Here is a 20143-nt window from a genome sequence, read left to right as displayed (position 1 = left end):
CTACACAGCCAGTGTACTCCACAACGGTGTTGAAGAATGTCAAGACAACGGGAATACAATAAAGAGAAAACGGGAGACTATTATGCACTTACAACCAAACAAAGTTACGTCAAAGTGTGTCAAGGAAGTGAAAGTTACAAAAATTGTGTCAACTGTTAGTACAAGGGATAGCAGCTAAATAAAATGCACACAATATAAGCACGAGCTGACAATAATTGTGTTTTTTTACTGCTGTCATATCGACACTTATATTCATTATAACGCCATTATCGCATTTGTGCCGAGTTTCACTATTTATAAAGGCCACTTGGTGCTTATAATGATGTTTAGGCTACTTTCATCATTTGACCGTGCATCTTGTGGTTGCGGTATTTTTATTTTGTTGTTATAAAAATAAGCTGTTACCGTGTTCCAGAACATATGCATTCTGTTTCATAATTGTAACAAAGGCATTCCACAAATAAAATTGATTGAACACTTGCATTTTGGCGTTGTTTTGTTTTTACATATAGCCTACAGTAACATAAAAAAAATGAAAATGCTTTTGCGTTTTTTGAAATCAAATCAAATTTGTATTCTAATGTTACCCAAGGCCTTCATTAACACAACCAAATTATTCTTTTTGCGATAGCATATATGAAATATATTAAATACACTGTTAGAATGTTGCAGTCAAAATGACTGCTCATTAGCTTGAAGGTGGGTCCATCGAGGCCCAGCGGTTCTAGTGTTAAGGGAAAAGCTGGGATGATTAGCCCTGATCCTGTTGATGTCTGAGGGTCTAGGGGCAGTAGCACCAACCTTGGCTCCTCTCTTGCAGAGCAGGCTGACTAAACCCAAGTGTCCGGCAGCCGAGGCGAAGCAGAGAGGGCTCATGCCGTTCTCGGACACCACGTCCAAGGTAGCCCCGAACTCCAGCAGCAGGCCAGCCATCTCCTGGTGGCCCAGGTGGGACTGGACACACAGCACCGGGCCGTTGTTCAGCACCTCTGTCCTGTAGTTCACATTGGCCCCGCCTAGCATCAGCAGACGACTCACCTGCAAGAGCAGCACACATTAAATACACATGGAATTCAACTGTCTTATCAAATCGTATAAGAAAAACATGAGCATGGAATTAAACATTTTGGCTTCCCTAAACCTGAAAATAGAGGCCTGGCTGTGCTAGCGGTAATGCCGCATCCTTCGGTTGTGATGTGTGGGTTGACTCATAACTCGCAGTCCCCGCAGCTGTATCTGTGGGGCGGCGAGTTTATGGTAATGAAATATTGTATGGATGAAGGGCGGGGTGGGTTGAAGAAGGAGAAAACAATGCCTTAAAAAATCCATAAATGTATCAAATCAAATTTGATTTGAAACATGCGCTGAATACAACACCTTACTGTGAAATGCTTACTTACAAGCCCTTACCCAACAATGCAGTTTTAAGAACATAGAGTTAAGAAAATATTTACTAAATAAAATTTAAATAAATAAGGTAGGGGCAAAGTGACTATGCATAGATAATAAATAGCGAGTAGCAGCAGTGTAAAAACTAAAACGGGGGGGGGGGGGGGGTCAATGCAAATACTCCGGTGGCCATTTGATAAATTTTTCAGCAGTCTTATGGTTTGGGGGTAGAAGCTGTTAAGGAGCCTTTTGGACCTAGACTTGTGCATTTTATGTCTATAGGCCACATTGAGATTTGCTTTCATTATTTTAGGCCATCTGGCATTCTTGCGTAAGCCTAAGCTTCAGGGCCAAACTGTAGCCTACTTGCCAATTGCCAAATGCTTTTGGGAACGGGCAGAAAAAGTTAACGTCGATCCATGGAGGCAAAAAGGACAATGTCCGAGATTAATTCAATTCAATAAGTGAAAAGCTATGAAATGGAAAGTTGAAATAAAGAGAAGGGAGGGCCAGAAAAGTAATGTTTGGGAAAGATTTGGTGACATGGTAAAAGAGGATTATTTTGTGTGATGATTGTGTGGCAATATACATATTCGACAGTCACAAGATGGGGACTTCAAATAGGCCTTTGGTACGTCAAGGGAACTGTAGCCTACTGTTCAGATGGATTAAATGGAAACTGAAATCTGGACACTGACAGTAGGTCTATAACCTCTCATATAGCCTTCATATTAACTCCTGCAGAATTAAGCACTTATTGCAGTAAAGTGATACACCAAGCGTACATTTGGATTTCTTTCTTTCAGCATCTTGGGAGAATGCAAATGCACAGTTAGATACCGTCTGTAGAAGTGCTATGTTTATCAGCAACATAACAACCACATAAAATATGCATCCAAGCCGAACTGAAATGTTTACATTTTAGACATTTAGCAGGCGCTCTTACTTTTTCTGAAGAAATCTTATCAGAAACATGTTGGGTCGTTTTCACAGCTTTCTATTTCCTTGATTTTTGCAACAAAAATAAATAATTAAATGTTATTGCATTTTCTTCTCGATCCCTAAATGTCTTTGCTCTGTAAAAGAAGCAGAGACCACAGAGAAAAATGTACCGATGTCAACTAGATTGAAGCATTCATTCTATCAATTTATGACATTATTCTGGTGAGCTAGGTTGAATTTAGTCATCTAGGGCAACATATAATGACAGAAGAGAAGCTGCATGTATCTAAGTATAGATAAGTTGACTAACATATAGCCTATCAAAATATTAGAAATTATAAGCAGAAACATATCTAAATCTGTCAAAAAATCCTGCACCCCCTGTCAAAAATCATTCCCCCGTCTCTGACTGTACACTCTTAAAAAAAAGGTGCTATCTAGAACCAAAAAGGGTTTTTGACTGTACCCATTGTAGAACCCTTTCAATAACTCCTTTTGGTTAAAGGTAGAACCCTTCCCACCGAGAGTTCTACATGGAACCCAAAAGAGTTCTACCTGAAACCAAAAAAGGTTATCTTATGGGGTCAGCCAAAGAACCCTTTTGGAACCCTTTTTTCTAAGAGTGTAGCCTACAGATAATTTCTATATTAGCAGGTTAGAGTCGGGCGCGGGCCTCAGATTTTCACTTCATCACATATAGTTGGGTGGTTGCGGATGGGTTAGCAATTGCGGACGGGAGCGGGTGGACATACAGCTGACCGGCACACCACTATCCTCAGGCACATGTGTATTTTGTCGGCATAGCTTCAAATCTGACCTACTGCTCTTTGACACATCCTTTCTCCATCTTCCCCCACTGTCATCTCTCTCACTATCTAACCTTTAAAAATATTTTTGAAAAAAGAAAATCGAGCATAGAATTCAGCCAAATAGCTAATTTTAAAAAAATTATATATATATATATATTGCACATATAGTCATTTTGAAATGCATTCAACGCAAGAGTACACAGTGGAAATTATCTAGTGTTGTGATAATCAGAGCATATTCTTCTTCTCCTTGATAAGGAATATAATAATTTATGTTTAATCAGACGAGGCGTCAAACCCAGTGAGTGTTAAAAGAAGAGGAAATTGAATTTGCTTTATTTACCGGCGGAACCACAACGGAATAAATTAGCACCAATGATTATTAGGGGGCATTGGAGGACAAGGAACAACTCTGTCTGTGACTGTCTTCATGAGAGATGTTACACTCAAACAGAATATTTCACACCGGGAAAACGGAGATGATAATGTTTAAGCATTAACAAAACAACACTCTAAGCGTTAACAAAACAACACTCTAAGCGTTAACAAAACAACACTCTAAGCGTTAACAAAACAACACTCTAAGCGTTAACAAAACAACACTCTAAGCGTTAATAAAACCACACCCTAAGCATACTGCTACTGGCAAACAAGAATATATAGTTGTTTTTGCTTAAAGCTACAATACATCATTCCCCACTGATAATTGCCTTGTACGCCTTAGGAGGACTATTTTCTATCTCCCGCCATAATAGACAGAGCAGGGCACGTAGACAGACACAGAGCCAGGCATAATTTAACATAAAAACTGATTTTGCCCACTCTGTCATTAACGTGCCTTCTTGTTTATTAAATTAAAAAGGGCTCTGTAATTACTTAGAATGGCACAGCCTCCTTTTCCCCCACAGAGAGCAGCATCACAGATAGCAGATGGATCAAACTAATGGAAGAGAGTGCAACCTGCATCAATCTATCGGAGCCAGTGAGCATCTTGGTGAGATTTCCAATGAGCTGTTGTTCATCGGTGAGGAGCCCACACTCATCACCGTAAGTGAGTGTTTCCAGGAAACATCACAATGCTTATCATAACACACACTGGGAGCCATCAGTGGAATTAACAAGCACTCAGGGAGGACATTCGAGGTGAGGAGAGTAGATTACAATAATACCACTGTGCTAATACAAATCGCTGGTGGAAAAATGTAATAGGAAAACATTCAGGGAGACACAATGACCAGTGTGTTCAGGCAACATGCATGCGCTCAAGAACATACAGTGGGGTCCGAAATGATTGACACACAGCAATAATGACAGTATAAAAAGATTCTCAGAAATTAAGTCGCGAAAAGTTTAATATTTGGCCCAATATACCTAGCACGCAATGATTACATCAAGCTTGTGACTCTACAAACTTGTTAGATTCATTTTTGCAGTTTGTTTCGTGCCTAATAGAAATGAATGGAAAACAATGTATTGTGCCATTTTGGAGTCACATTTATTATAAATAAGAATAGAATAGGCTTCTAAACACTTCTATATTAATGTGGATTCAACCATGATTACAGATAATCCTGAATGAATCGTGAATAATGAGAAATGAGAAAGTTACAGAGGATCAAAGATCATACCCCCAAGGCATGCTAACCTCTCATCATTACCAATAACAGGGGAGGTTAGCATGTAATACAATAACAATATACAGTTCTGAGCATACAATATAGCTCAGTATTTGAATTATTTATTTTATACAGTCATTATTGCTCATCAATAATTTTAGACCAGTCTACATGTCCGTGCTGGGGGTAGGTCTAGTGCAGGGGTACTCAACTACTATTTGAGAAGGTCCAGTGACACAAATGTCCTAGGTGGCAAAGGTCCGGATGGATATCGTTCTTTATCAGCGCTGTGGTACAGCCGCAGTAACAAATATAGTCGTCTACGACTTAGGAAACATGTTGTTATATAACATGTACATTAAATACAGAAAATGAGACTAAGAATTTCAATGAATTACAACTTATTTTGAATGCAAACATGTGCAACATTGCAGAAGAGCAAAAGTGGTTGCATAATTGTCTATGCATAAAGTGCACTGTGAACTTGAATTATAATAAAATATAGTACATGTTTTCTGGAGAAGAAAGGATAGTTTAACGAAAATAATAATCTGAATGCACAGGATGTCTCTGTGGGCCATGCAATATTCATGTAGAAGTCACTCTGGGCTTGCATCAATGAGAGAAATTACACTTTCTGTCTCCTGCCAATGATTTGAAGTTAGGCACTAATGGTGTGAGAACAACTCTTGAGACACTGGTGCCGTTGTTCATTGGTGAACCTGGAGCAGTATTTGTTTTTAATAAAGTTAATTGTGGAAAAAGCTGATTCACAGCTGTATGTGGAGCCAAACATGGTCAGGATGTATAGTGCCAGTTTCTTGAGAACAGGGACATCAGCTGCAGGCACCATCTTTCCCCAGATAGTAACAGGGTCACAGTCACCAGTCTGCTCCTTCAAAGACGCATTTTCTTGCAGCTCAATCAACTCCATTTTCAGTGAGGCAACATCTACCAATCTGAAGATCTGTTTGGCTTTTTCTGACAACTTTGTCACATTTGTGACCAAGAAGGGGTTCTGAATGAGCAGCAGCAGTTCTCTCCCAACAATGAAGTCATCAAAGCGAGCCTTGAAGTTATCCACCAGCTTCTGGATGAAATCAACATGGTTAGGGAACATCTTTGTCTCCCTGCGTTTTCATCAGAAGATTGGGGAAGTGGACAAGTTCTCCCTGGAGATCATTCTTGAAAAGCTCCAATTTCTTCTGGAAAGCCCGGACTGCTGTTATCATATCACACACTGTGTTGTGCCATCCCTGCAGCTTAACATTCAGTTGATTAAGGTGTGATATAATGTCTGTCAAAAATGCAACTGTTCCCATCTTCGCCTTATCTTACAAAAACTCAAAAAACTGAGTTGCCTTGTCACTCTTTTGCTCTGGTAACAAAGCTTTGATTTCCTCCCGAAAGGCCCAAAAGCGTCTAAAACCCTGCCTTTGCTGAGTCATCTGACATTGTTGTGCAGTCGTAAGTCAGCAAAACTGGCATTGGCCTCTGTCAGAATGCCTCGATCAGTTTCATCATCGTTGTCATGACCTCAGAATACTATTTCCTCAGACTGGCACACAGGACAGGTAGAAGGATGATGCAGTGATATGAAGTCAGGTCAGGGTGGTCCTCTTTCAAATTCGTTTGATCTTTTCTCTGAGCTCATCTTTTGTTTACCTTTAAGCAAGGTGTCAGCAACTTCACACATGCATTATTTTACCATCTGAGCATCTGAAAATTGTGTTTTCTGTTTTCCCAAAACCCAAGCTATCCTCAGTGAACACTCCATTGCATGTTGTTGGGCTGTCTGGGAATTGACAAGGACTTTGGCAGATCTCTCAAATTGGGATTTTAGTTGGTTAATCTTGTTTGTTCTCACCTCCGCATTCAGGGGATACTTCTGATCGAAATGACTATGCCTGGTGTCATAATGGCACTTAATATTGCTACTTTTCAGGTGGGCGTTGCATCAACAGAGAGAGCGAGAAAGAGAGGTTGCTGAGTTAAAGAGGCCACTGTGCCTGGATTGATTTTTTAAAGCTGTTAAAAAAAATTATGCTTTGACTTTTATGAAACAAAATGCGATGTTGTCCGGTCCGGATTGACTCGTCTCTGGGTCTGGACTCAGACCACGGTCCGCCAGTTGGTTTTGGCTGGTCTAGTGGTAGTGCTTACTGCTTGCAGACTACACATTGCCCCTGGAGGCATGGGTTCAACCCCTGACAGCGCCATTTTGCATTCTATGTCCCTCTCCTCATCTCAATCACTTTTTTCACTGTATCTATCAATACAAATACCATGAATAAATAAATAAATAGCATATCCTATGTCACAGCAGTGCTCCAGGTGAGGGTCTGGATGTCTAGGGTGGAGGTCTCACCTTGACGTTGGGGGTGTAGAGGTTCCTCAGAGAGGCCAGGGCTGCAGAGAGACCATCAGCGCTGCAGCTGATCCAGAGGGCCTGCAGCACGCTGGAAGACACACCCGTCTTCTTACTCAGACCCTGAGGACAGAGACAGAGACACTAAAACCATGCACACACACCAGGCCAATAAACCAATGATACATACTGTAGATTCACTCCCAGAGCCTTCTCTCACACCCAGAGGGCTTATCCTCTGATGATACTGTCCATATGTACATGTATCTTGATTCATTAATAAACATACGCACTCTAAAATTCACAAAAGGAATGTAATCTGAGTAAGGGTGGGATATACACTATAGGCTTCAGGGGCCATTTGCATCAATAGTCTCAGAGTAGGAGTGGTGATCTAGGATCAGGTCCCTCTCTGTCCATGTCATCTTATTCACTGTGATATAAAAGGCAAAACTGATCATAAATCAGCACTGCCACTGAGACGATTTGTGAATTCTGGCCCAGAACTAAGTAGCTAGTCTCAAGGCCGGACTACCTTGGGACCCTGGGGCATTATATTGTATATATGTATTTTTTTAATGAAATCAGCTAACTTACTGCATTTCAACACATTTTGCAAATGGTGCAGAAAGAAAAATGTGCAGTTTTATAATGCTATTCTACACATTTTGTCTAAGAAAAAATGTTGCCATTTTAAAGCAAATTTCCAGCAATTCTATACTCTTTGCCAGGAGGTAGATATTTGTTGTTGTTGCTGTTTAATAGCTCAAATATAGCTTTAAAGGGGCCCCGGGGGATGTGCCCTGCATGCCTGTTCAGTAATCTGGTCCTGGCTAGTCTCTTGTACCTTGAAGATGTGTGCTTTAAGGATATGGTGGCCCAGCTCCATGGTCTGCTGCCGGTTCAGTTTCCCCTCTTGTCGCGACAGCATGAAGGCCATGAGTGCGTGTCCACTCCTGTAGAGGAAACACCAAGACATTTCCCATCAACAACTAAAAGTGTGCAAAGTGTTCGAAAAACAATGTCTAGGGCTTACAGGTGCCGTAGTTATGCCATGGTAGGATGTTCTTACAATGTATGTTCATCATCCACTTTCATACTTGGCTGATTGGGGAGTGACGGCTGCTGTTTTTTCATTCCAACTAAAGCTAGTTTAACTTTCCCAGGCAGCCAGAGACAGAATTGAGATTTGCAATGTTCTTATCTTGAGAGATTGGAGAGTGTGTTGTAATCATGGTGCATTATTCTATCCATTACTTCACGTCAGCCTGTCTGTTGGCCGGTCTGATTAAACACTGTTAAACGCTAGTGTCTAGACCCTGTCTAGGCCATGCCTGGCATGGCCCAGCCCGAGGAGAGGAGGACAAGCGGTGTAAACTAGAGAATGCAGCCCTTGTGTTAAATGTAACCACCTTCCTCTTCTCACTGAAGCTCTTCTCTCTGGTGTTAATTACCAGAGAACTTCATTAAAAGACCACGCATGACTGACGTTTCAGTTTGAACTTTTTCCGTTAAGGTGTGCTTTCTCTTTTGAATGGGGAAATAACAAGCATTTCTTCTAGCTCTGTGTGTCAGTCCTCATGCCAGGTCTTCACTTGCTTTTGTTTTGACAGATTGTGTTGAAAGGGTCTGAGAGGGGGTGTATAGAGGTCAGTGACTGCAGCTTGGAAGAGGTATGCAGAGGTGAGTCAGAACAGAGAGAAAGTAAGGGCAATCATTTTGCGTCCCAAATGGCACCTTACTCCCTATATAGTGCACTACTTTTGACCCCTATATAGGGAATAGGGTGCCATTTGGGACTTGTCCCTAGTATGATTAGTGTGCACTATGGTAGTCACTAATGAGGGTATGAAGAACCCGAGTCTAATCACAGTCTAAAAAAATCACAGTCTAAAGACACATTAGCCCATTCCACAGGGCAGCAAAACCGCAGGAAACAATGACTTTTTTTTGCAGATTGAGATTCCTTGCCAAAATTCATCTAAGATGAAGTGGAACACACAGTAAATTCATTGATAATATTTAAGATGGGATGCATACACAATATGCAGTAACCACACAAGTTTGTACTTTTTCCCCTTCTGATTGGCATTAGCCCATGTCTTCGATCACCAATCTTTGCTACCAAATCATGTGTTTGTTTTCAAAGATTTCTCTTTAAATCTACAATAACACTGTGTTGATGCTTTAGGGACCACATAAGTTCTTGTTAGTGATGCACCGATATGACATTTTTGCACGATACCAATATCCAATGTTTTCCTTGCCACAAAAAAAACCCCGATACCGATAACCGATTTTTAAAATTTTAGCAGCTTTTTAAGCATTCTATTACAGTGAAACTATAGAGCTAGGTGTCATCATCTAAAATAACCGTAATTTATAAGGCAGTTTATATTTGATTAATGGTGGGTCGGAACCATCTATGTGAAGCTAGTCACAATAAGGATTAGCCACAATAGTGGACTTCCAAATAAAAGTATGTTATTGACAGTGACGCAAATGAATAAAAATAGTAGAATTATGCCATAATTGAATAGATCATACTAAACGAGGTTGGAATGTTATAAAGTAAACTAAATACATTAATTAGTTATTTTGACAAAAATTTGTTGAAATATCACTTTAAAATTGCATTGGGGGCATACTTATTTCAATAGGTAAACAACAAGTGGCTACCAAGCTAATACTTCCTAAATCATTGCTAAGAAGAGTGAAAATGACTGCAGATTCAACTGGTCACTGTTTTCAGATTGGTTGTATTGGTGCTATATTGGTTGTATTGGTGCTAGCTAGGTACCAAGCTAAAGCTAGCTAGCGACCCCAGAAGTTGCGGTCGAACAAATAATGCTTTATTACCAACGCGGTATTGTAAACACATAGTTCGTGGCTGGTGTTTGCTTGTTTGCAGACTTTTGTACAGCTTTGACAGTGCTACTGATAGTAGTGGTGGCGCTTGGCTTGCACGTGCAAATTCAGAACAAATAACATTCTATAATAGAACGGTTGTATTTGACGTGTCAATTAAAATCTTATTTAATGCGTCAAATAGTGTTATTTGACGTGTATCTTTTTGGACACGCAAAGACCCAAACGGCATTCAATAGTATGTCCTGAAGCTAATAGCAGTGACACTATTACTGTGTAACTCCGGTAGGGCAACATCTGAACAATAGCGCACTTGGTAATGTTAGTGTGTACCGGTGCTCAACCAGTCGCGAAAGCCAACATCACCCACGACAGAGAACGGTTGATTGTCAAGGGCAATGAATTCCATTATCTTGGCGTTAATGGATTTCGCCTTTGAGTTGTCTCGCTAAAATGTTCTTACTCTTCAAATGACTTGTTGACTGCTCGATCCACACAGCAGACATTGTGGGCTAGGTTAGGAATGCTGTGTTGCAAGTGTAGCGCAAAATATTACGTGGCGTCATTACGTTATATAGGTATGTACATCAGCTTTGACATCAGTTTTTCACATCGGCATTGAACTAGACATTGGGTCGATACAGATGTTGGCATTTTTAGCTAATATCGTCCGATTCCGATATGTTCACCGATATATCGTGATTCCCTAGTTCTTGTTCTTATAAATGATAGCAACAAGATAGGAGTACACTCTTGACAGTAGTAATGCTAACTACTGTATAGTATACATTTTCTACTAAGCCTACAGTTTGCCAACTCAAGAGTATTTTTCTGAGAGAAAACCATGTCTAAGAGCAAATTCAGTTCCAACCCAAATGAGTGTTGAATTTCAAATGTCGACATCAGTTGCCAGTAGTGTCTGAACTCCATACAGATCGTTCTTCTATTACACTGAATAGTGTTTATGGAAACATCCTTGCCAGTAAACAACCTCCCTCATCTGACTTGAGCTAAATCAATTTCCCTACACGCAGAGCACTGAAGGAGCCCTACATTTCATCAGTCGACCCCATGTAAGATAACGTGTCAGGGACGGGACCCAGGATGTATGCTGACAACCCCGGTGTTTCTGCCAAACAACATCAGCAGTGTCCCAAATGGCACCCTATTCCCTATTTAGTCCACCATTTTTGACAAGGGCCCATAGGGCTCTGGTCGAAAGTAGTGCACTATATAGGGAATAGAGTGCCATTTGGGATGCAGACATCCACTACGCTACTTCTCCTGGCTGCCCATCCATCCCCTCATACAGCCAAGCACATCTTAGCAGCAATAGGAAGAAATATGACTTGTCAGCTTCTGTTTCAGAGTTGAGCTATAAATTCCATAATTTGTTCGCAGCGAAGCACCATCTTCTCCCTCCTCGCAGATTACATAAGTATCCTGCCCCATGTGTATCGATCAATGGCGGTATACAAACTAGGGAGCAATAACATGTCTGTGATTGAGTGAAAAGGAGTGGATTGATATAACTTAAAAGGGAACGCGGCGACGCTGTCTTGAATGTTCGATTTCTTCTTCAAGTGAAGAAACAGACATCAGAGGTCTCCCAGGCAGAGATGAGTCAGGCACAACTTCTTATTGATGGTAATTTCCCCCCTCTTTACAGCACAAACAACCATTCAATACTGTCTTGTGCTTGTTTGCTCCTTAAACAAAATGGTCTCCCTCTGTATTTACATTTTTAAAAGCGTCTGAAGATCAGAATATGTAGCTCTAAACAAGGCACTGTAATTATTTCTCCTCCTTCTGAGTGCTAGAAGAAATGCCAAAGTGAGCCATCTCTCCTAGGCAACCACACATTTCACTCATGGTAGAGAGGCTCATGAAGCGCGACACATCTCCTTCGCATAAAGTTGATCAGGCTGATGATTGTGGCCTTAGGAATGTTGTCCCAGTCCTCTTCAATGGCTGTGCAAAGTTTCTGGATATTGGCAGGAACTGGAACATGCTGTCGCACATGTCGATCCAGAGCATCCCAAACATGCTCAATGGGTGACATTTCTGGTGAGTATGCAGGCCATGGAAGAACTGGGAAATTTTCAGCTTCCAGGAATTATGTACAGATCCCTTGCGACATGGGGTCATGCATTATCATGCTGAATCATGAGATGATGGCGGTGAATGAATGGCACGACAACGGGTCTCAGGATCTCATCACGGTATCTCTTCTAATTTAAATTGCCATTGATAAAAATGCAATTGTGTTTGCTGTCCATAGATTATGCCTGCCCATACCATAACCCCACTGCCAGTATGGGGCATTCTGTTCACAACTTTGACATCAGCAAACCGCTCGCCCACATAACACTTCTCCAACGTGCCAGTGATCATCAAAGTTGAGCATTTACCCACTGAAGTCGGTTACTACGCCAAACTGCAGTCAGGTCAATGCCCTGGTGAGGACGATGAGCACACAGATGAGCTTCCCTGAGACAGTTTCTGACAGTTTGTGCAGAAATTCTTCAGTTGTGCAAACCCAGTTTCATCAGCTGTCCGGGTGGCTGGTCTCAGACTATCCCGCAGGTGAAGAAGCCGGATGTGGAGGTCCTGGGCTGGCGTGGTTACACGTTGTCTGCGGTTGTGAAGCCGGTTGGACATACTGCCAAATTCTCTGAAACGACGTTGGAGGCAGCTTAGGGTAGAGAAATGAACATTATCTGGCAACAGCTCTGGTGGACATTCCTGTAGTCAGCATGACAATTGTACGCTCCCACAAAACTCGAGATAACTGTGGCATTATGTTGTGTGACAAAACTGCACATTTTAGAATGGCCTTTTATTGTCCCCGGCACAAGGTACACCTGTGTAATAATCAGCTTCTTGATATGCCACAGCTGTCAGGTCGATGGATTATCTTGGCAAAGGATAAATGTGTGCATTTGAGACAAAATACGCTTTTTGTGCCTATGGAAATGTCATGGGATCTTTTATTTCAGCTCATAAAACATGGGACCAACACTTTACATGTTGCGTTTCAAATAAAAGTTTAAAAAATAAATAAAAAATTCAATGGAGACTTCCTTGCAGAGATCGGGAGAGAGCTGGTGTGCTGCACTCTGCTTGTTTCAGCAGAATGTGGGGGAGGGGCGGGAGAGGAGGAGGGAACAGTGTGTGTGACAGTCTATATGTGTGGCAGGAGGGAGAGAAAGTAGGCAAACCAACTCGCGCTAGTTAGACAAACGTGTTGCTGCCATAGGTTATCTATCATACATGGTAGTGCCTATCTTGACTGCATCAAATCTTTGCAAAGAAGCTAGCTAGCGACAGTAGCGAGCAAAGTTAGCCAGCTAGCTACGGTAGTAAGGCTAATTGAGGCTATTTTGCAGTGCTCCCTAACTCACTGATTGGGCTTGAGTTCGTCTAACTCTCTAATTGGGCTTGAGTTCACCAGGGTAGATTTGAGTTAGCCTAGCTCACCTGGGGTCACAGAGGAAGTTGGTGCTCTCTCCGTCTGCCCTCCACACCAACCACTCTCTGAAGGATGGGTGGCAGAACATGCGCGTCTTGTCCCGCCGCTTGATGAGGAAACAGGACAACGTCTCCATGTGCTGCTGGAAGTCGTCCCAGGGCAGCTCGCTGCGCACGGTACCCGCGTTGATGGCCTGGAACAGCTGCTCGTCCATCATCGGGTGGAGAGACGCCAGCGCTACATTCAGGATGGGCAGCGAGCGCTCGAACGCAGACTGAGTCATGAACTTCATGTTGCACTGCAGCAGGTAGAGCTCGGCCAGTGACACGGGCACTACCTTGTAACTAGCGCTCTTGATCACCAGGTGGCCCCTCTCGAACAGGTCCAGGGTCAGTTTGAGGTACAGATAGGAGCCCTGGCTGCGGGCGATCAGGTGGCTGCTCACCTTGCCCACAATGATGGGGTCGGCCTTGCCATTGAGGGAGATGTTGTTCATGATGTCTTTGCTGCCGTTGATGCGGTACTGGATGTAGGCATTGAGGTCCGTGTTGATTTCCTTGTTCTCTGGGAAATCGTCCAGGGAGATCTTGGAGAAGGGGAGGAGGCTGGTGACTTCCTATGGAAGACACAAGGATATTGTCATTAGATTTGCTACCGCACTTTAATATTGTTACATTATATCGTTATTATATTATAAATATATGTTCTCCAGTACCATCACCCACACAAAAAAGATGTATATGTAAATGAGAGTGGGTAAAACAATAAATCAACTATATAATTTACAATTAAGTGTATGCCCAGAATTCCAAATTCCTATTCCAAAACGGTTTCCACACCACAGAAACCACCGCAAAATGAAGAGCTTAATGGACAATCTTCCACTCTCCATGAAGGCTATATCATGTGTGGTTCCTCCAGCTTTTCTTATCAGCCCAAGGTCAGTAAGCACAGGGGGCTAGCTGGAACTGACACTGAGCACTAAGCTATCGGCCTGCCGCAGTCACTCGCCGATGTGTTTGCAAACAAAGGCTTTGGGAGCTGGGAGGTGATAGAGCTGGAGAGAGCAGGAGATGGGGCCATTGGGGAGACTTTTAGTTGGCACGCTGTGGACACAACCCACACTTCAATCTCACTCCTCAGGGTGGGAGAAATCAATCCACCTTAATCCTGCTGCAATCCCCCTGCCTTTCTGGAGAGGATAGCGAAGTAATGCAGCTCAAAGATAACACCTTCTTCTCAGAAAGAGAGTGAGAGGGGGAGAAGAGATAGAGATAGAGGGAGAGGCAGACACAGAGAAAGTGAGCAAGAGAGAGAAAAGAGAAAAAAATATACTGAATAATACAGACTGGCCATGGTTTCTGCACAAAACCTCACCTAAGAACATCTCACACTTATTAGTCTGTAGTGTTAGCCATTGTGAGCGACCTTCCCCCGAGATCTTGTTTACACTTTGGATGTGTGAGCATGAGGTAACACTCACACATTAATCTGGCTCTAGTCTCCACTTATCCTACCTACTTCATGAGAGAACTTATCAAAGAGCCTCCCTAGGTTTGCAAAATTTCAGTAACTTCCCAGGTTTCAAAAAAAATATACAGGTTTCTTTTTTGGAATGATGGATCAACATATTTTAACATGACATGTAGCCTAATCCCAACCCAACCCAGAAAGATCCATGAACATGAGAAATCCTCTCTCTGGTCCAGGGATCCTAACACTCAATTTAGAACATACTTGATACCACGTCAAAAAAAATATGATTAGTATGATTTCCCCCAGTTGTTTTTTTTCTTCAGATTTTCGCTCTAGAAATCTTTTTTTTTTAAACGACTAATGCTTAAACCACATCAGGGGACCCTTGTTGAGGTCTGAGAAAAAATAGAGAAATGTAGTTTTTTTTGTGTACACCAGCCAGACAGTTGTGTTTGGCTAGAGGTGCTCTTGTAGTGCACTTGTGATGGAGTTTTCAAAACAAATGGCCACTGGATTGATACAAATAATCATGATTCTGCCAAGTAGGCATAGGCTACTTTGTAGTTAGCTTCAATTGCCTTTCCATCTCCCCGAAAACGGTTAGGCTATCATTAGCATCACTACCGGCTACACAAAGTGGTAGACATATTGGTACTACGTGCACCGCACACAGCAGGGCTTGACAATCATGTAGACTTGCCATCAAATGAAAGCTACTGGCCCGAATGAAAAAAATACGGTCCCAGGTCAAGCTCTGCCAGGAAAGTGAATGATGTGTGCATCATTTCAATAGCAGGGGATTTTATCTTTCATTTGCGTTTTGAGCAAGTAGCCTATACAGGGTTCATATAGACATTGGCTAGTCAAATTCAATTACTTTTTCAAGCACTTAATTGTGTTTTCAAGGACCTACATTTTATACTTAATTGTTGTAACACCCTATAGAAAAAAACTACCCCCAAAATGTATGCAAAAAGGATGCTTTAGCACTTATCATACCAGGCCAACATAGAAACAAAACAACCTAGATAGGAACACCCCCCCATGTCACACCCCGACCTAACCAAAATAGAGAATAAAAAGGCTCTCTATGGTCAGGGCGTGACACTGATGTTCAAGGTAGGCATTTCGATGATGACTGAATTGCGCATTGCAAATATTCAACCAAAACGTTTCACTTTTTGAATAACTGATTTGCATACCCATTCTTGCCTTAGCATTTACTGGTAGATATCATAACTTGGAGCATCTTTCCTACTGCTTTTCCTACCCCTACTACCGCTGTTGGTCTTCGGTGAGTTGCTCTATGCAACAACCAGCTGTTTGAGACCTGCTTGCTCTCTCTGCCCAACAGGGTATCTATAGGCTATATGTTTGCAGTGCGCATGTGATAAATCATCAACATATCAAAATTATATAGCCTAGATTAAAAATAGCGCCGACAGAGATGTTCACCTTGCTTCAGGTCCTTAGGAAACTACGCAGTTATTTGTTTGTTTTTTTGTAATATTTCTTATATTGTTAGCACAGAAAATCTCAAGTGTTATTACGTACAGCCGGGAAGAACTATTGGATATAAAAGCGATGTCAACTTACAACATTATGACCAGGAATACGTCTTTCCTGAAGCGGATCCTTTGTTCGGAACTCCACCCTGGACATGGGATCTTATCCCAGAGGCCGATCCAAAACAATGCGGTCACCGCAGGAGAGGCAGACGGAGCGGCCTACTGGTCAGACTCAGAAGGTGAGCACACCATCTACCGCTCCCGAACATATAACTCGCCAATGTCCAATCTCTAGATAACAAGGTGGACGAAATTTGGGCACAAGTTGCCTTCCAAAGAGACATCAGAGATTGTAACATTCTCTGTTCCATGGAAACATGGCTCACACTGGATATGTTGTCAGAGTCGGTACAGCCACCCGGTTTCTTCAAGAATCGCGCCGACAGAAACAAACCTAACTCTGGTAAGAAGGGCGGGGGTGTATGCATTATGATTAACGACTCATGGTGTAATCACAACAACATACAGGAACTCAAGTGCTTTTGTTCACCTGACCTAGAATTCATTACAATCAAATGCCTACCGCATTATCTTCCAAGAGAATTCTCTTTGATTATAGTCACAGTCATGTATATCCACCCCTCCCCCCAAGCAGATACCTCGTCGGCTCTGAAAGAACTTCACTGGACTCTATGTAAACTGGAAACCATACACCCTGAGGCTGCATTAATTGTAGCTTAGGGATTTTAACAAAGCTAACCTGAGAACAAGACTTCCTAAATTCTATCAGCATATTGAATTCGCGACACGGGCTGGTAGCTTTCTGGATCATTGCTACTCTAACTTCCGTGATGCATACAAAGCCCTCCTCCGCCCTGCCTTCTGGCAATTCTGACCATGACTCCATTTGGTTGCTCTGAGCCGATAGACAGAAAATAAAACAGGAAACGCCTGTGCTCAGGTCTGTCCAACGCTGGTCTAACCAATCAGATTCCACGCTTCAAGATTGTTTCGATCACGTGGACTGGGATATGTTTCCGGATAGCCTCAGCCAACAACATTGATGTATACGCTGAATCGGTGAGCGAGTTTATTAGCAAGTGCATCGGAGATGTCGTACCCACCGTGACTATTAAAACTTTTCCTAACCAGAAACCGTAGATTGATGGCAGCATTCGCGCAAAATAAAAGCGCGAACCACCGCTTTAAATCATGGCAAGGCGACCGGAAACATGACCAAATGCAAACAGTGCAGCTATTTCCTCCATAAGGCAATCAGACAAGCAAAGCGTCAGTGTAGAGACAAAGTAGAGTCACAATGCAATGGTTCAAACACGAGACGTATGTGGCAGGGTCTACAGTCAATCGTGGATTACAAAAAGAAAACCAACATCGACTTCTTGCTCCCAGACAAATTAAACAACTTCTTTGCTCGCTTTGATAAGAATACAGTGCCACTGACACTGCCCGCTACCAAAGCCTGTGGGTTCTCCTTCTCCGTGGCTAACGTGAGTGAAACATTTAAATGTGTTAACCCTCGCAAGGCTGCCAGCCCCGGGCTTCCCTAGCCGCGTCCTCAGGGCATGCGCAGACCAGCTGGCTGGTGTGTTTATGGACATATTCAATCAATCCCTATCCCAGTCTGTTGTCCCCACATGCTTCAAGATGGCCACCATTGTTCCTGTTCCCAAGAAAGCAAAGGTAACTGAACTAAATGACTATTGCCCCGTCGTGCTTTGAGAGACTAGTCAAGGATCATATCACCTCCACCCTACCTGATACCCTAGACCCACTCCAATTTGCTTACCTCTCCAATAGGTCCACTGACGGCACAATCGCCATCACACTGCCCTATCCCATCTGGACAAGAGGAATACCTATGTATGAATGCTGTTCATTGACTACAGCTCAGCATTTAACGTATAGGACCCTGCAAACTCGTCATTAAGCTCGAGATCCTGTGTCTCGAACCCGCCCTGTGCAACTGGGTCCTGGACTTTCTGATGGGACGTCCCCAGGTGGTGAAGGTAGGAAACAACATCTCCATCCCGCTGATCCCCAACACCGGGGTCCCACAAGGGTGTGTTCTCAGCCCTCTCCTGTACTCCCTGTTCACCCATGACTGCATGGCCATGCATGCTTCCAACTCAAGCATCAAGTTTGCAGACGACATTACAGTGGTAGGCTTGATTAACAACAACGATGAGACGGCCTACAGGGAGGTGAGGGCCCTCAGAATCTGGTGTCAGGAAAACAACCTCTCACTCAACGTAAACAAAACAAAAGAGATGATCGTGGAATTCAGGAAACAGCAGAGGGAGCACCCCCCCCCCTCCCCATCCACATCGATGGGTCATAAGTGGAGAAGGTGGAAAGTTTTAAGTTCCTCGGCGTACACATCACGGACAAACTGAAATGGTCCACCCACACAGACAGTGGTGTGAAGAATGCGCAGCAGCGCCTCTTCAACCTCAGGAAGCTGAAGAAATTTGGCTTGTCACCTAAAACACAAACTTTTACAGATGCACAACACAATCGAGAGCATCCTGTTGGGCTGTATCACCGCCTGGTACGGCAACTGCACAGCCCTCAACCGCAAGGCTTTCCAGACAGTAGTGCGGTCTGCACAACGCATCACCGGGGGAAAACTACCTGCCCTCCACATCCATATATTTATATGTACATAATCGTATTCACCCTTTACATTTGTGTGTATAAGGTAGTTGTTGTGAATTTGTTACGATTACTTGTTAGATATTACTGCACTGTCGGAACTAGAAGCACAAGCATTTAGCTACACTCACATTAACATTTGCATGTGACCAATACAATTTGATTTGATATTCCTGTGCCATTGTTGCCTCTTCCCGAAAGTTTGTTTATTTGTGGTCAACTGTACATTACTCTTTGAATAAATACTGCAGAAAAAGCAAAAACACATTGTGATCCAAAAACTAACGTGACCAGGTACACTGGCACCCTTGCAACCGATTAAAAATGTGTTGCACTGCCAAGTCAAACGGTTGCAAATGCGACTGTTTTGATCGCAGTATCGAACCCTGCACATCACGGAATCACCCACACCATGCAAGGATTAACAAAAACGGAGGAGGAAATAAAAAAATAACAGAATACAAAATCAGGATAATCCCCATTACCCCTTCAATTCTCCAGTGGCAAGAAAAACAAAACAGAACAGCATAGATCTAACAAATGAGTGCAGGCTCTGCATACTGATGGATGGTTGTGCCCGTGGCCAGAGTGGCTGAGAGAGCAATAATGACTAGAGCTGGTACAGATATGGTTGTCAGTCAGCTGCCACATTATCCCAAGGCCCAGGATTAATCTCAATTGCACTCCTTGCATCCTCTCCCCTCTCCTCCTTCTGCAAACCTATTGGAGGGAAAGCCAGAGGTCCCTCCCATCTGACCTTCTCCTCCAATAGGTTTTGAGAAGGAGGCGAGGAGAGGACGCGAAGAGTATGAAATTGAGATTCTCTGACAGTCTACAGGCTACAGCCTAGCTATGTCCATTAGACATCAGACTCTGCAAAGAAGTGACACCAGGATCTGCATCTCAAATGGCGCCCTAGTCCCTATGTAGTCAGAGGTCTGGTCAAAAGTAGTGCACTACATAGGAAACAGGGAATTTGGAACACCCCAGCTCAGCTCATCTCCTCCATTGGTAGACTCAGT

General features: G+C 42.8%; 1 protein-coding gene across 1 annotated transcript in view; it reads right to left on the bottom strand.

Annotated features, from left to right (window-relative positions):
- Nucleotides 1–20143, bottom strand: part of LOC115108441 (protein TANC1-like) — a 296178-nt gene that overhangs the window by 40847 nt on the left and 235188 nt on the right. Inside the window, exons 14-17 of the mRNA XM_029632769.2 lie at nucleotides 13473–14080; nucleotides 7972–8080; nucleotides 7125–7247; nucleotides 802–1038 (exon numbers count right to left, since the gene is read on the bottom strand). Coding sequence (XP_029488629.2) covers nucleotides 802–1038; nucleotides 7125–7247; nucleotides 7972–8080; nucleotides 13473–14080 — 1077 coding nt within the window. The remainder of the gene's footprint in view (nucleotides 1–801; nucleotides 1039–7124; nucleotides 7248–7971; nucleotides 8081–13472; nucleotides 14081–20143) is intronic.

This window comes from Oncorhynchus nerka, linkage group LG3 (genome assembly GCF_034236695.1).
Source record: "Oncorhynchus nerka isolate Pitt River linkage group LG3, Oner_Uvic_2.0, whole genome shotgun sequence".
NCBI classification, from domain to species: Eukaryota; Metazoa; Chordata; class Actinopteri; order Salmoniformes; family Salmonidae; genus Oncorhynchus; species Oncorhynchus nerka.
Note: the sequence above shows the minus strand (reverse complement) of the source record. Positions and strands in the feature narration are given on the sequence as shown.